This window comes from Pan troglodytes, chromosome 9 (genome assembly GCF_028858775.2).
Source record: "Pan troglodytes isolate AG18354 chromosome 9, NHGRI_mPanTro3-v2.0_pri, whole genome shotgun sequence".
NCBI lineage: Eukaryota > Metazoa > Chordata > Mammalia > Primates > Hominidae > Pan > Pan troglodytes.
This window is the reverse complement of record NC_072407.2, coordinates 132,085,152-132,102,699: the sequence shown is the minus strand read 5'-3', so window position 1 is coordinate 132,102,699 and position 17,548 is coordinate 132,085,152. Positions and strand designations below refer to the sequence as shown.

At 50.3% G+C, this 17,548-nt stretch overlaps 1 protein-coding gene across 2 annotated transcripts in view; it reads right to left on the bottom strand.

Moving 5' to 3' along the window:
* Positions 1-17,335, bottom strand: part of ST14 (ST14 transmembrane serine protease matriptase) — a 51,103-nt gene extending 33,768 nt beyond the window's left edge. Inside the window, 1 exon segment of one of the 2 annotated variants that reach the window (NM_001202505.4) lies at positions 17,062-17,335. In NM_001202505.4, coding sequence (NP_001189434.2) covers positions 17,062-17,142 — 81 coding nt within the window. In that variant the 5' untranslated portion in view covers positions 17,143-17,335. 2 annotated transcript variants of the gene reach the window in all.
* Positions 17,336-17,548: the final 213 nt, after the last annotated feature.

Genomic DNA, 17,548 nt, shown 5'->3' with positions numbered 1-17,548 from the left:
ATGACCCCCTGAGGATGTACCGTCAGACTTGAGGACCGTAAAAATGTTAAGCCCCGCCAGGCACGGTGGCTCATGCCTGTAATCCCAGCACTCTGGGAGGCCAAGGCAGGTGGATCACGAGGTCAGGAGATCGAGATCATCTTGGCTAACACGGTGAAATCCCATCCCTACTAAAAATACAAAAAATTAGCCAGGTGCGGTGGTATGGGCCTGTAGTCCCAGCTACTCAGGAGGCTGAAGCAGGGGAATCACTAGAACCCAGGAGGCAGAGGTTGCAGTGAACCGAGATCATGCCACTGCACTCCAGCCTGGGTGACAGAGTGAGACTCCGTCTCAAAAAAAAAAAAAAAAAAAGTTAAGCCCTAAAAGAAAAAATCCCTGTACTTTTAATGCAAAGTATCTCACAGATTGCCAGACAGGCAAAGAGCCAGCTCAAGGAATTTTAAGGAAAAGTAGGTCGGGTGCGGTGGCTCAAGCCTGTAATCCCACCACTTTGGGAGGCCGAGGCAAGCGGATCATGAGGTCAGGAGATCGAGACTATCCTGGCTAACAGGGTGAAACCCCATCTCTACTAAAAATACAAAAAATTAGCTGGGTGTGGTGGTGGGCACCTGTGGTCCCAGCTACTCGGGAGGCTGAGGCAGGAGAACGGTGTGAACCCGGGAAGTGGAGCTTGCAGTGAGCCGAGATTGCGCCACGGCACTCCAGCCTGGGCAACACAGCGAGACTCTGTCTGAAAAAAGAAAAAGAAAAAGAAAAGAAAAAGAAAAAAAAAAAAGGAAAAGTAAATCCCTGTCAGGGGTAACTTTTAGGGAGGAACCCCTGGGACCAAGGGAACCCCCTGCAGAGAACTTAGGACATTACAATGACTCTTGGGGTGGGTATATACAGCAAGACCTATAATAACTAGAAAAAGAGGTACCAATGATAACTACGAGAATCACAGTCCTCAGGACACCAGTGAGGACGGAGACTACACCACAGCAGAGTTACTGAAACTGAGAACAGATTTTTGCCAAAGACAGAGCACAGATGCAGACTGGCCCCTCCATCTGTGGGAGAATGGAGCAGACACCACGGCACTATCAGGCACAGAAACGCATCGCATCCCTACACGAGCAGGAAACTGTCATGAGCTATTATAAAACTACCAAACCATAAACCATTAGAACCACAAATCAGCCAAGGCTGGATGTGGTGGCTCACGCCTGTAATTTCAGTACTTTGGGAGGCTGAGGCAGGTGGATCACCTGAGGTCAGGAGTTTGAAACCAGCCTGGCCAACATGATGAAACTCCATCTCTACTAAAAATACAAAATTAGCTGGATGTGGTGGCACACGCCTGTAGTCCCAGCTACTCGGGAGGCTGAGACAGGAGAATCGCTTGAACCCAGGGGGTGGAGGTTGCAGTGAGCCGAGATCGCACCATTGCACTCCAGCCTGGGCAAGAAAGAGTGAGACTCCAGGCCAGGTGTGGTGGCTCACGCCTGTAATCCCACCAGCACTTTGGGAGGCCAAGGTGGGCAGATCACCTGAGGTCAGGAGTTCGAGACCAGCCTGACCAACATGGAGAAACCCCGTCTCTACTACAAATACAAAAAATTAGCCGGGCATGGTGGCACATGCCTGTAATCCCAGCTACTCGGGAGGCTGAGGTGGGAGAATCACTTGAACCTGGGAGATGGAGGTTGGGATGAGCCGAGATTGCGCCATTGCACTTCAGCCTGGGCAACAAGAACAAAACTCCATCTCAAAAACAAAAAGAGAGAGAGAGAGAAAGAGAGAGAGGAAAAGAAAAGAAAAGAGTGATATTCCATCTCAAAAAAAAAAAAAAACCAAAAAAAACCCCACCAATCAGCCAAGATATGTTCTAGCCCTCTGGGACTGGATCACATCAGCCTGGAGATCTGTCCACCCATATTCAGACCCAACAAAATCTGGAGACGGACTTGAAAAAATCTAACACAAGGACAAACGAATCCAAGAAAATCAGCTATCTTAGGGATGGCATGTGATAGATATAATGAATTTGCCATTCCGCTTGAAATTCCAGTCATAAATGGAATTCAGAGAACACTTCTGTTAGGAGTACCACCTAACCTGCAGTTCTCCTACATGAATGCTCTCTCGGCATGCAGAGCCATGCAAGATATACTAGACTCGTAATTATCAGGTACCCATAAGGTAACATTTATGGCAAAACCTGAAAAACATACCAAGAGAAAGGGGATAGGAAAAAGGGCTAATGAACCAGTCCAGGGAGAGCCACGAAGACAAAAAAAGTCTGGGCTGGGCTAGGCTGGCTGGTTCATCAGTCTTTCAGGGAAGAGTCTGTAATGTGGGCAGAGCCTTTGGCAGTGGATGTTGGGTGCTTATCACCAGTGACAGCAGAGGGTGAACTGCCAAAGTCCTGCTCTTTTTATGGCCACAGAGTCCTCTGGTGAGGACTGACAGTGGAGGAGGATGCTTGTCTGTTTGGATGCAGTCTTTAAATTTATCAAGCAAAACACCTTGTCCTTGTGGGCAAAGTGCCCTATGAAATGGAAGATGAAGTCTTTTTCCAAGATGGAGTTACTTATGTCAAGGGTGGCTCTATACGGGGAGTTGGTAATAACTGCCACCCCCACCCCCACCCCACACCCACACACCCCACCCCCAGGAGAAGCAGCAGAGGGCCCAGGAGAGCAACACTGGATTTGGAGTCAGATAGATTTGGGTTCAAAATTCAGCTCTGCCACACTTTCAGCTATCTGGGTTTTTGATAAATTTTCCTCTCTTAACCCTTTTCTCATCTGAAAATGAAGCCTAGCGGCTGTAAGAATTGGACGTGATATTTCTTGAAAACACCTACATGGCACAAAGATGTCCAAAAATAATGAGTGTATTTGCTGTGGCCACCGCCTCCCTCACCTGGCTGTGGGCCCCCAGGAGGAGGGATGGGACAATCCCTTGGGAGACCTCAGAGGTGGAAAAGCAGCTCCTGGGGCTGCAGCCTGTGGGCAGACTCCCTCCTCCTGCTGCTGTGGGTCTGTCCGTGGTTTTGAATCCCTAACTTGTTTTAAAGAATGATCCAGAGGCCCTCTGTGTCCTGCTCCTGCTTCAAGCCAATTGTTTCATTATTTTCAGGCTCTGCAAAAAAAGTATTTGAAACAAGGTTTTCATTGTCTTAAAAAATGTTTTTGGAAACTACCAGAAGCTTTATGTGTAAGCTGAGGCCCAGAGCATGCTGCGACCTGGCCAGCACTCTCTGGTCTTGTGGGGTAAACCACCCATGGGTGCAAGTGGGTAGGGACACCATGGCGGGCCTTCTGCTCTCTCCCAGAGAGAGTGAACAGAGGGGTTACAGAGAAGCGGGACAGCAGCGGAGCCCTCCTGGAGCCATGGGTCGGGACAGAATGACAAGGGCGGGTAGATGTGGGCCAGCCAAGGATTGGCTCCTGGGATCCTGGAAAGACCTGCCAGGTCGCTCCTCACTAAGGCCCACACTACAGACTTGTGCTGTTAAGGTCTTTCATTTTTTTTGTTGGAGGGTGTTTGATTTTTTTTTTGAGACAGAGTCTCGCTCTGTCACGCAGTCTGGAGTGCAGTGGCACCATCTTAGCTCACCACAACCTCTGCCTCCCAGGTTCAAGCGATTCTCCTGCCTCAGCCTCCCGAGTAGCTGGGACTACAGGCGCCCGCCACAATACCTGGCTAATTTTTGTATTTCTGGTAAAGACAGGATTTCGCCATTTGGCCAGGCTGGTCTCGACTCCTGACCTCAGGTGATCTGCTCGCCTCGGCCTCCCAAAGTACTGGGATTACAGGTGTGAGCCACCGCGCCCAGCCTTTCAGTTTGTTTTGAAGTTTGAATCTGAACTTCAGCTGCTCCACCAGACCAGAGGGAGGAATTGGGCTGCCTGGCTTTTGGCAGATGGATAAACAGTGGGTGGAGAAATTAAAATCAAAGACAGACAGTAGGTAGGCCTCAGTCATTAGCAGGAATTAGCTAATTATGTTCTATTTGGAAGGCCATAAGTGGTTATTAACCCACTTTTAAGAGGGGAAAACTGAGGCACAGAGAAAAGTATTTGCCCCAGCAGCTCAGGGCTCTCAGTCCTGAGCACTCGCGCGGTGACGCCACACCCTCCCCTGCACCAGCTCCCCAGAAAGGAAAGAAGAGAGTTGTGTCAGGCAGTCCTCACTGAAGCTGGTTCTTTGCCCTCCTATAGGGTCCCACTGCAGATGCGTGAGGCTTGTACACAGCACCCTTGACATAAATAACTCCATCCTAGAAAACGACCTCATCTTATGTTTCACTTTGTCAACAGGGACAAGATGTTTTGCAAATAAATAAACACGGCATCCAACCAGACAAGGACATACACACTCCTCCACTGTCTGTCCTCAGTAGAGGACTCTGTGGCCATAGGAAGAGGACAGCAATGGCCGGGCGCGGTGGTTCACGCCTGTAGTCCCAGCACTTTGGGAGGCCGAGGCGGGTGGATCACAAGGTTAGGAGATCGAGACCATCCTGGCTAACAAGGTGAAACCCCGTCTCTACTAAAAATACAAAAAATTAGCCGGGTGTGGTGGTGGGCACCTGTAGTCCCAGGTACTGGGGAGGCTGAGGCAGGAGAAAGGCGTGAACCTGGGAGGCAGAGCTTGCAGTGAGCCGAGATCGCGCCACTGCACTCCAGCCCAGGCAACAGAGTGAGATTCCATCTCAAAAAAAAAAAAAAAGAGGACAGCCAGGCACAGTGGCTCATGCCTGGAATCCCAGCACTTTGGCAGGCTGAGGTGGGAGGATTGCTTGAGCCCTGGAGTTTGAGACAAGCCTGGGCAATGCAGTGAGACCCCCATCTCTACAAAAATTTTTTTTAAAAATTAGCTTAGCATGGTGGCACAGCTACTCAGCGGGCTGATGTGGGAGGATCACTTGAGCCTGGGATGTCAAGGCTGCAGCGAGCTGTGATCACGCCACTGCACTCCAGTTTGGGCAACAGAGCAAGACCCTGTCTCAAAAAAAAAAGCAACCAAAAGAAACGAAAAAACAAAACAAGAGAAAAGAGCAAGACTTCAGCAGCTTGAAATGGCTGTCTTAATTGACACTATCTTGCTGTCACTCATGATAAGCACCTAGCATCTGCCAGCGAAGCCTCTGCCAACATCAGAAACTCTTCCCCACGAAACCGACAGACTGCCCAAGCCAGGGCAGGAGGGTCTTTTTGTCTTCGTGGCTCTCCCTGGACTGGTTCATTAACCCTTTTTCCTAACCCCTTTCTCTTGATGATAAATGTTACTTTGATGTGGGATGTTTCATCTATACATTTATATATTGATTAAGTATATGATTATGTATGGCTTGCAATGTTGACTGACTTGTGGAGTGGCTTCAGCCTGTGTGCCTGAGGCTCTGCCTCCTGAGTGAACAGGAAGTACTAAGGAGAATTGTCTTTTTGGGAACTCCATGTGGCTAGTGGTGTTTATGATTGAAATTGCATCAGTAAAAGTCTGACCTTGTGGAAAGACACAAACGTGCGGGGACCTGGTTATCTTTGATCTTGCACCACTCACGAGACCCCCCCAATATTGCAGAAAAGCGAACTGAAGCCCAGAGAGATCATGCTCTGCAGATCCAGCGAGCCCACTTCTGAGTATGTATCCAAAGGAAGGAATTGAAACCAGGATCTGAAGAGAGAGCTGCATCCTATGCTCACTGCAGCACTGTTCACAGAAGCCAAGGTGTGGGAACAACCCAAGCATTCCTTAGCGAATGAATGGATACACAAAAGGTGGTCCATACCTTCAATAACAGATCTTGTATTAAGTGTTCTTATCACAAAATAGTAATTATTATTATAGATAAATAGAATAATAGATAAAGAGGGCAGGAGGAAACTTTGGAAGGTGATGGATATTTTGCAGCCTAACTTATGGGATGGTATCACTGGTGTTTCCATACATCCACACTCATCAGGTTGTACACATTAAATAGAAACAAAAAACAAGAGAAAAGAGCAGGATGTCAGTAGCTTGAAATGGCTGTCTTAATTGACACTATCTTGCTGTCATTCGTGATAAGCACAACAGCAGTATCATCCGTGGATCTTATTCAGATTTCCCGTTTCACTGCTACTCATGTGAATATTAAGTTCCATTCTGTCATTGCTAGCATAGGCCCCTGTCTGTAATGTCACAAAAAGGTACAGCTTTTTGCATATCAATCATACCTCAATAAAGTAGTCTAAATCAATAAATACAGTGTTGATTTCAAAAACAAAAAAAAAAGGAACACTCTGCAAAACTCTATCTACTACAAAACCCACTTCTTGGGCCCAAGAGACGGGCCCCTGCTGTGCCCACCACTGTATATGGGTCGTCACTCCTTTAACATTGGTCTACGGGCACTGGCTCCCCCAACTCTGACGGTGGCTCTAGCCAGAAAGGCCCCCAAGCCTGTTAGGAACCAAGAGGTTCCTAACCTCTCGGTTAGGAACCCATCTGCCTGCTCGGAATGGCTGGGCTCCCCTACCGCCTACCGAACCTGCTGCCCTCCAGCACACAGGCCAAAGCTGAGCCTTGCCAGGAATCCTCCCGGGACCACAACAAGCCACCGTACTTTCTCCCTGGGGCCTCACCTCTTCCCCAACCTGCACCATGCTGGGTGGACCAGGAAGTCCTGGCTGGTCACAGTGCCCCGGTTTCCTCTTCCTACTGCCTCTCTCCCTCCCCCTCCACCCTCAACCTTGCCCAGAGTTAGCACTTGATTGACTAATTGATGGGTTGATGGAAGGTCTTCTCTCCCCATAGCCAGACTTAGGCAGCCTCCCCAGGGCAGGCTGGAATAATCTGCCAGTTGCCAAGTGCCCTAAACCAAGAAGGGGAAAAAATACTCAGTCCACGCCTCAGGGCTCTGCTGACAGTCCCCCAGGCTCTCTGGGGTCAGACCTGGCCCGGCCACCCACTGTCCTCAGGCCCCATTTAAAGTTCAACTTTGCCGGATCTCTCCTGGTCCTCAGTTCAGTGTGTCGCCCCGAAAACACACACACCAGGACATAACCTCTTTTGCCAATTCTAGCCGGAAAATTCCATCTCTGCCTCTTCGATCCCACTAAGTTTGCACCAGCCCTCTCCTTATGTGCCAAAGACCTACTTCCCGGCCCAGCTGCCCCACCTTCCTCCTGCCCCAAGTCACCGGACTCAGAGCAGAAGCATCTGCCTGCAGCAGCACAAACAGGCAGATCCCCCAAAACCCGACAAGAGAAACAAGAGGTGCAGCCAGCACCTAGTAACTTCTTTTCATTCGTTTTCTTGACTTTTTATTAAATCCACATTCTGATTTCACGAGCTAGTGTGCCTTTCATTACTGACATTTTTATGGAGATACTTGTAGATTCCCATACAGTTGTAGGAAATCATACTGAGATCCTTGCCCAGTTTCTCCCAATAGTCACACCTCATAAAACTCTATCATAATACCACAACAGCAGTATCATCCGCGGATCTTATTCAGACTTCCCGTTTCACTGCTACTCACGTAAGTATTAAGTTCCATCTATGTCATCGCTAGCGTAGTCCCCTGTCTCTGGCATCACAGTCAACATTCTGAACAGCTCCAACACGAGGATGCCCATGGCCTTCTGTAACCACAGCCACCTCCCTCCTGTCCCCCACCCCTTCAGCTCCACAATCGCTAATCTGTCCTCTACTACTAACATGGTGTCATTTCAAAAATTATGTTATATAGGCCGGGCGTGGTGGCTCACGCCTGTAATCCCAGCACTTTGGAAGGCCAAGGCGGGTGGATCACCTGAGGTCAGGATTTCAAGACCAGCCTGGCCAACATGGCGAAACCCTGCCTCTACTAAAAATACAAAAATTAGCTGGGTGTGGTGGCACACACCTGTAGTCCCAGCTACTCAGGAGGCTGAGGCAGGAGAATCGCTTGAACCCGGGAGGTGGAGGTTGCAGTGAGCCCAGATCACACCGCTGTACTCCAGCCTGGGACAGAGCAGGACTCTGTCTCAAAAAAAAAAAAAAAAAAAAAAACCCATTATATTATATAAATAAATAATATGGTATGTATGGGACTGTTGGCTTTTTTTTAACTGCACAAAATTCCCTGGAGGTCTTTCAAGTTGTTGCATCCATCAGCTTGTTCCTTTTCAGTGCTGAGTCATATTTCATGGCACGGAGGTGCCATGGTCTGTTTCTGACTTGGTGGACCCAGGGATCCGCAGAAGCTAGTGGGAAAAACCCAAGCCTGCCTGCAGCCTCTAGAACTGGGTAAGTTCTAAAACACTCTTCCACGGCTACAAATCTGAGCACCTGTTTTGGGGAAAGGACCAACTATGCAAACAGAGGGGCCCCACCCCCAGGGGAGGGCACCAGGAAGTCTGTGTCCTCTATTAGAACCAGATTCTATCCTGGGGGAATAGGATACAAGCAAGGGGAGAACTGCTGGATCTACCCTTGAAATGGGATTCTCAGAGCCGAGACAGATTCTGCAGGGCGTGTCACCCACCTCTCATCCTCGCAAGACCATCCTTTTGGAAGAAATAGCATTTTCCTTAGTACGAGTATTAGGAAGCTCTTCCTTCCACCAAGTGTGATCAGCACTGCAATCACCTCTGCACTAATTAGCACTGCAACAGAACCAGCCTAGTTTCCCCACTCAGGAGACGCTCCAGTGGAAGCTCTACATCGGTGCTCGTGTGCTCTCTCAGTCTGCACCTCCTCTGGCTAAACATGCTCAACTCCTCTGATCATTCAAACAAAATGTTGTCTAAACCCTGGCCATCCGGTTCCATCTCACCCTTAGTCATCTTCCCTTGAAGACACCGTTTCCAGAATTCACCAGCATAACCCACAAGAGGTCTGACTAGCGTGGCCTCCACAGGGTCTGCTTGCCAATTACCTTCCTCATTCTGTTCGCTCTTTTTCTATTAATTGTCCAATGATGCATTCAAGTAACACACCCAAACAATAAAACGATTAAAATAAGAAGATGGAAAGAATGATATGTTCCCTTGATGAAAGCTTATAAGGCAATCAAAAGTGGTTTTTCAAAAAGTAGATAATGACATGGAAAAGCTATCTAAGATAGAATGTTAAATGAAAAAAATAGGCTGGGCACGGTGGCTCATGCCTGCAATCCAAGCACTTTGGGAGTTCAAGGCAGGTAGACCACTTGAGGCCAGGATTCAAGACCAGCCTGGCCCATATGGTGAAACCGCCACCTCTACTAAAAATACAAAAATTAGCCTGGCGCAGTGGCGCACACCTGTAATTCCAGCTGCTTGGAAGGCTGAGGCAGGAGAATTGCTCAAACCCGGGAGGCAGAGGTTGCAGTAAGCCGAGATCGCGCCACTGCACTCCAGCCTAGGCGACAGAGCAAGACCCTATCTCAGAAAAAAAAAAAATAGTCACTCCTGCCCTTCGAAATTCAGCTCAGGCATCTCCTTGGAGTAATTCTGGGAGATCCCTCTGCAAGAGCTCCCTCCCAGGCTCCTGTGATAGGGGAGGGAAGGGGGTCTGTCTTGCTCCACAAATCTAGCATGAGGTACGATATCTAATAAATGTTTGATAAGTTCATTAATAAAATCTTGTCTTTACTGCGGAGTGGAATTAGTGATGATTCCATTTGAAGGAGAATAGGTGTGCACACAAACAGCAGAACACGCACACAAGACTTGTGGGAGAATATAAACAAAACTATTTATAGAGGCTCTAAAATCTGGGAGAGGGAATTTCAGGAGTTTCACATTTTACACTGTACATTTCTATATTGTGTGACTTCAAAAAGAAAAGCTTCCTAAATGTGATAATAAGGAAAAAAAATTTTTTTAGAAAACATGCATAGGCAATACCAAATTGTTAAAATGTCTTTGTAGGGGTATTTGTGTCATTTTTATTAAAAAAAAATTTTTTTTGAGACAGAGTCTCGCTCTGTCACCCAGGCTGGAGTGCAATGGCACGATCTCGGCTCACTGCAACCTCCACCTCCCAGGTTCAAGTGATTCTCTCTCAGTCTCCTGAGTAGCTAGGATTACAGGTGCCCACCGCCATGCCTGGCTAATTTTTGGATTTTTAGTGGAGATGGGGTTTCACCATGTTGGCCAGGCTAGTCTTGAACTCCTGACCTCAAGTGATCCATCGGCCCTGGCCTCTCAAAGTGCTGGGATTACAGGCATGAACCACCGCGCCCGGCCTCATTTTTAAATTCTTACTACTTATCTGAGTTGGCCAAGTTTTCTTTAAATATGTATATATTAGCCTTTTAATAATAACTTTAAAAGGTATAACCAAATAAAAACATAGGGGGAAGAAAGCACACTTCGACTCTGGGCAGTCACACTTCCATGCCTGATCTCTCCTGGGCTCACTGTCATCTCAGAACTCTGGGTCTCGTGGTTTCTGCTCCATGGTTGAGGGAGGTGGTTCAGTGAGCAAAGCACTGACTCCTGACCCAGACGGATGCATTCTGCTCAGCGCAGCCTATCAGACAGTCTGTCCAGATGCTCTGACTCATAATCAAGTCATACAAGGTATCAGCCTTTCCCTCCCAGCTGGTGTCATCTGTGGAGCTGATAGGCAAATGCCCCAAGTCCTCATCTGAGCTGTTACTAAATAAGAAATGGCACAGAACCCAGGAAGGGGTGACGAGCAGCCTGAGGTCACCACCCAAAGTGACGTGGATTCAAGAACAGACCCCCCCTTAGGCACAGCCTTTCAATCAGACACAAGCCTACCAGAACTTCGATCCTCCAGCACCCAGGGCTCCACACCCAGCAGACAGGAGGCCAATAAAACACCTTGTCCAGGATACAAGTGGTGTGTGCACAACGACCAACTAGACACATTGAACCATAGACAGCAAGGAGGGGAAAGAGGCGTGAAAAGTGATTTGTTGGCAGAGGTGGGTGAATTGGTTTTCATTTTAAAACTTCCGCCATAATTTTTAATCATATGTATAATACATAAAGCTGTGTCTATGTAAAGCATGTTGAAATCACAACTCCAGCTGTGATCCTGGTCCACCAGCTAAGGAACCTCATCAAAAGGGGAAACCAGACAAGCTGGTCTACGATGTTTGTAGCACACCAGCACTGGCACCGGGTGATCACCACTTCCTTTTTATGTGCTCACAGCCCTCTGTGAATAACATGTTCTAGCAGTTCGCTGGGGATACGCAATCTTCACCATCATCTCAGGAATACAATTTTATAATGGCATGGTGGTGAGCTCCCAGGCTTCGAAGTTGCGCAGATCTGAGTTTGAATTCTTGCTCTACTTCTTACTGCCTTTACACAAACCCTTTGAGCCTCAGTACTCTCATCTGTGAACTGGGCATTTTTTTCCCCCACACAGCTGTTGTGAGAATAAAGTGAGGTCAGGAATTAAGTGCAGATATTTAGTGAAAGGTAGAAATAACTGTCATCACATTCTTCTCCACCCTTTCGACATCGCCACCACCATCATCATCCCCACCACCACCTCAGCATCACCAACGTGGGCCAAGAAGAGTCAAAGGATCCAAGATTTTGATCAGTTAGCCAACTATCACAGGATTCGGGGGAAAATCCCAAAATATTGCTAAGCCCAGGCAGAATAGGGAAATTCTGAAAATATGAGCATCTGAGACAGAATTTTTAGCAGGGAGCTGCCTCTGGAAAGATTCTTAACAAAGCAAAAAGGGCAACTACTACCCATGAGCTCTGAGCAAACCCCAAACACACTTCTCACCACTGCCAACCAGGCCAGGCTAAGAACTCTGAGAATTCTGTAAGTTTCTATTCCCATCCTACCAAATGGTTTCTATAATTTAGTCCCAGGCATCTCAGAAACATCCTGAGAAGAGAAATCCAGTTTCTTACCCAAATCTGATGAATTGTCAACCTTTAGTATTCCATCCCCTCCTGAACGCTGTGGGCTGACAGCCCTGTTCCGCATGTCACAGCCCACATAGGATATGACAGGGCCAGACTACCTGGGCTCCAATCTAGATTCCGCCACTATTTTGCTCTGCGACCTCAGGCAAGTTACTTAGCCTCCCTGTGCTCCATTTTCCTCACCTATAAAAAGGTAATAACAATAAGGCTGGGCCGGGCGTGGTGGCTCACGCCTGTAATCCCAGCACTTTGGGAGGCCGAGGTGGGCAGATCACCTGATCTCAGGAGTTTGAGACCAGCCTGACCGACATGGAGAAACCCCATCTCTACTAAAAATACAACATTAGCCGTGCATGGTGGTGCATGCCTGTAATCCCAGCTACTCGGGAGGCTGAGGCAGGAGAATCGCTTGAATCCAGGAGGCGGAGGTTGTGGTGAGCTGAGATCACACCATTGCACTCCAGCTGGGCAAAAAGAGCGAAACTCCATCTCAAAATAATAATAATAATAATAATAATAATAATAATAAGGCTGGGTGTGGGGGCTCACACTTGTAGTCCCAGCGCTTTTGGAGGCTGAGGTGGGCAGATCACTTGAGCCCAGGAGTTCAAGACCAGCTTGGGCAACATAGCAAGACCCTGCCTCTACAAAAAATACAAAAATTAGTCAGACGTGCTGGTGCCCACCTGTAGTCCCAGCTACTGAGAAAGCTGAGGCAGGAGGATTGCTTGAGCCGGGAGGTCAAAGTGGCAGTGAGCCATGATTGCACCATTGCACTCCAGCCTGGGTGACAGAGGGAGACCCTGTCTAAAAAAAAAAAAAAAGTAATAACAACACTTGTCTCTGAGAAGGGTAATACTTGGTCTCAAAGACTAGTAAGACCACATCTTACTTCCCTTCAGCCATGCCTGACCCAGGACTAGGTACACAGTTAGTTCAATGAAGCTTGGCAAGAAAAAAGACAAGCAGCCAGCCATGCTCAATAAATGCTAACGATTATTAGTGTTCATCATTATTAGTATTCTAGACACTCCAGTAATCATTGCACAATATCAGAAGCAACATCATCTTCAGGACCTGGGCTCCCAGGGGACTCTGTCACGTTTCCCTTCCTCTTCCAAAGACAACTTCTCTTTTAAAAGAGACATGAGCCACCAGCCTTGGCAGAACCACAGACCAGAGAAGGAGCAGACATCAGGGAACTTGAGGGCCACAGTGTTCCGAGGGACAGAAGCCACTGGCCACAGCAATAGGCAGTCTGGTAGTCTGGTTCCCAGGGAGCAGAGTGAGGGTCAGGTAGGGGGAGGGAGCTGTGACTCGTTCTCCTTCCGCAGCCGGTGACAACGTGGCAACAGGCCAGCAAGTCAGCTCTGAGGAGGTCCACCCTCTGACCATTTCCACTGCGAGCAGGCGAAGGCAGCCATCAAACTAGGGGCATCTTCTCCTCTTCCTCAGTTTTCTCAACCCCTAAACGAGGAATTTCCAGGTGTTCTCAGGACCAAGGCAGAGGGAAGGCTCCAGAAAGCCCCTGGAGAAGGCAGATTTCCGGTCCACTCCAGCAGCTGAAGCCCCACCTACAGGACAATCCTAGCTTCCTGCTGCTTTCTGCCTTCCCAACCCTCTTCCTCACCCACTGCACACACCTGCCCAGCACATGCTCTAGAGAACAAAAAAGGCAGTTCTCTAAAGTTTTATGTGGGCACAGTGGCTCACACCTATAATCCCAACTACTTAGAAGTCTGAGACAAGGAGGATCGATCACCTGGGCCCAAGAGTTTGCGTCCAGCCTGGGCAACATAGCAAGACCCCCGTGTCTAAAAAACAAAACAAAATAAAAGTTTAATTTTCTATGGTGGGAGGGGCAGGGGATGAGAAGAAGAAAGGGATATGCAGCTGGCACACATTTTCTTTTCATAGAAAGATCTTTCTCCTAGAAGCTGGGTAAAGCAGGGGAATGAAAATCAGAAGGTCTTAGGAAGAGGTCTCTGTTGCTGGCGAGCAGTTCCTTGAATCCTTGGGGCACTTCCCTGTGTTTGGCAGGGCAGGACGGCTCCTCTGTGAGGTCAGGGCCCCACTGACAGCCTGGGTTCTCAGCCTCTCGACAGGCGTCCTACTGATACTATATGATCTTGCTTGTCTCAAGTCCCTTTCAACTCAAAAACTCAAGCTGCATCATTTGAACACCACACTGCAACTTACAAAGGGCTTTCATATAAAGTACCCCTCTTAATCCTTTCAACAAACCTGGAACATATATGTCATCCCCATTTTATAGCCACAGAAACCAAGGCTTAGAGATATTGGGTAACATCTCTGAGATCACGTGGCTAGACAAGGCGGCCCCGGGTCTTGGCTGCATGTTACCTCCTGCCACTACATCACAGATGCCTGCAGCCCTAATTTGCTGACCTGGCCCTTCCAGCCTGGGTTAGAGAGATGCCATGTGCTCACCCAGTGCATATCGAGAAGCTAGTACTCATGAGTCAGAATTTAGTTCCCTGTATCCCACACTACCTTGGGTGGTCCCAAGGACAGGGGCTGTGAGTCTAGGGTCTCCCTCACTGCTATTTCCCAGCACCTGGCACAGGCTCAGTCAGTGGGTTACCTAGCAGATATTGTTATGTGAATGAATGCCTGAATGGTTGACAAATTAACAAGCAGGTGACCCTCTGAATAGCCAGAGGTGTACATCCTGGCCCCTAGACATCTGATTTTGGCCACACAACATCCGATTTTTCCAACCTTGGTCTCTGGATGCCTAAGGGATGCTGAGTCTTACCTAGGGCAATCGTGATCTGAAAAGGAACCAGTGGATGTCAAGGCAGCTTCATATTCACCATCAAATACTCAACAGGAATCAAGACCCTCAGGGAGGCAGGCTTCCTGGTTCTCATTAACGGCCATAAGAAGTGGCATCTGTTTCCCTGCTTGCTCGCAGGCAGGGCTCACACCATCCCCAGATGCAGTAACGTGCATCAGGACTCTGAAGGCCATGCAGAACACTTGATGGGAACAGCAGGGGTGGGGCAGCGGCCACGCCACCAGCCTTGGGAAGGGGACAGCCAGATACAAATACCACCAAACAAGGGTGCACGGATGGATGCAACTGGGGACAAGGAACCCAGAAACAACAGCACCCTGTGGGCCAGGCTCTGCTGACCCAGAGAGTAAACCCAGGGGCAGCAGCCACACCTCCCGGCCGGGGATGGAGATCCTAGCTGCAAACACACACTACAGGGTGATCCCAGGGACTGGGATTTCTGGTGAGGCCAGGGATGGGAGGAATCTGCAAGACATGGAAATGAGCTTCAGCCAATTTCCTCTGGACACTCCGCCTCGCAGCTAACTTTGGCATTCGTCTCAGTTTCGCTCTCAAGACTGGATGTTCTTTAAAGGAAACAACCACATCTTACTGGTCTCTGAGAGCCTTCCCTTCACCCATGCCTGGCCCGGGACTAGGTACTGAGTTAGTTCAATAAAGCTCGGCAGGAGAAAAGACAAAGAGCAAGCCAAGAGAATGAAAATGGCAGAGGGGGAAGGAACAGCCCAAGGGCGCGGAGAGCAAATGAGCTTCGCAGAGGAGGAGGAAATGAGCAGGGACGGGGGAAACTAAAGCCAGGGCTTGCAGGTGACAAGACAAGTCCGCTGAATGTGGAATCCTGGGGGTGAGTGGAAGGTGAGCCCCAGCCTGGCTGCTTGTCAGGTGGTGAGATGGCTCGGAGAGGAGGCTGGACCACACGACCAGGAAGACCCTGCTTTCCCCGTGTGGGCAGGAGAGTCCTAGAAAGGGAAGTCAGGGAGAACAAACTTGGGGTGGGGGCACCGGACTGCCCTGAAATAACAAATTCCAAACAGCACGTTCTCTGCTGAAGAGGCAGGGAGTCTAGAACCCCAAGTAGGCAATTAGCAAGGACACAAACAATTACAGCAAGGAAGAGAAGGTGAATCTGCCTCACAGCAGGGCACAGGCACAGCCAGGGGAAGGGCCCAAGCCTTCAGGTCCACTGGAAGCTTTCCTCCTTGTTGAGGGTGAAAAGTGGAGAAAATAGCAGAGCCCAGCCCCAGGTCCTGTCTGTGGTGCAGGCAGCCTCCAAAGCCCCAGCGTCTGATTTTCTGCAAGCTCCCTAGGTCGGGATGCTGCTTGGACAAAAGGAATTGATCTGAGACAGCACCAAAATCAGGCCTGACTTAGGGAGCAACGGCGGAGACTATGGAGCCCAGGGGCACCCGGAAGGAGGGGAGAAAGTGAGGGTTGGCAGGGCAGGGAGGCCATCATTTGCAGAGGAGCAAAACTCTCTGCCACACAGCCCCTGCCTCTCAGCGCCGCCCTGACCTGGTATGCCCTGGCCTTCCAGGAAACCTGGGGGTCTGCGTTGGACAGAGAGGGTAGAGACCTGGCTGCTGGTCCCGCCCGGGCACTACCACCTAGGTGGGTCCGTCAATGAAGTGACAAGCGACCCATCCCCAACTCCATACAGGAACATGTAATCTTTTTGAGATCTTTCAATAGGTCTTTCATTGTTCTTTCTGCCAAAGAAGAGCTTCCTGTTTTGGTACTTCGCAAAAGGCTCAAGACATGTGTGTTCCCACATCCCTTCCCATACAGCCGCCTTCCCAAAGGGCTCCATCCCCTCTCGAGAAGCCCAGGCAAGCCCAACTCTGGAGTTCTTAGCTCCAGCCCGTATGGCAGCCAAAGCCCTGGCCTCCCAGTTGTCCTCTGCGAGGTCCCAAAGCGCCTTTTGACGGGGAAGGAGAGAGACGAAAGAAACTTTCTGCAGAGGCCAAGGATGGCTGAGACTCCAAACCCTCCTGAAATTTCACTTCCTCCCAAATAACCCCACTCCAAGCCCCTGGTTTCTTCCAGATGTTCACTAACAGCGCGAGAGTCATGGAGGGGCCGAGACGGAGCCCCTTTTTTCAACTCAGGGAAAGAAAGGACCGAGGGCGCAGGAAGGCCCAGGGGCTTCCCGCCTCCCCCTGGCGGGGCGCAGCCGGTCCGGTACCAAAGGTCCGGCCAGCCCCGCCCGCCCGCGGCCCGGCACCCGCTGAACAGGAAATTCCACCTGTGCGCCCAGAGCTCGGCCACCGACCGACACGCCAGGGGAGCCGGCCGAGCCCAGCGCCGCGCTGCAGGGAGGGTCGGGCGGGCGGAGCTTCCCAGCGCGCCGGGTCCCCGGCCCGCGCTCACCTCGTGCCGCGAGTTGTACTTGAGTCCCGCGCCGAAGTCCTTCGGGCCCCCTCCGCCCTTGCGGGCCCGATCGCTCCCCATGGTCCCCGAGGCCGCTCGCGGGTCTCAGAGGCGTCGTCCCTGCCGGCGGCCGGCTCCCATGGCCCGCAGGGCGCGGGGCGCGGGGCGCAGGCGGCGGGGTTCCGGGCAGGCCCAGCGCGCCCGACCGGCGGCAGTGCCCTCGCTCTGGCGCGCTCTCTCTCCCTCTTCCTCTTTCTCCGGCTGCAGCTCGGCTCTCACACTCCGGCCCGGCCCGCGCAGGTAGTTTCAGGGTGTGGCCTCGGCCCGCCCAGCCCGCCGCGCTCGCCTGCGCACCTGCCCGGCTCACCTGCCCGCCCCCGCCTGCCCTGGGGGAGGCTCCACCCCTCGGCTCTGGGCCTGAAGGTGAGGGGGCCTCACTCGGGTGGTGGTCGCTAAGGCCCTCACCATCACCACGACGGCGTTCACC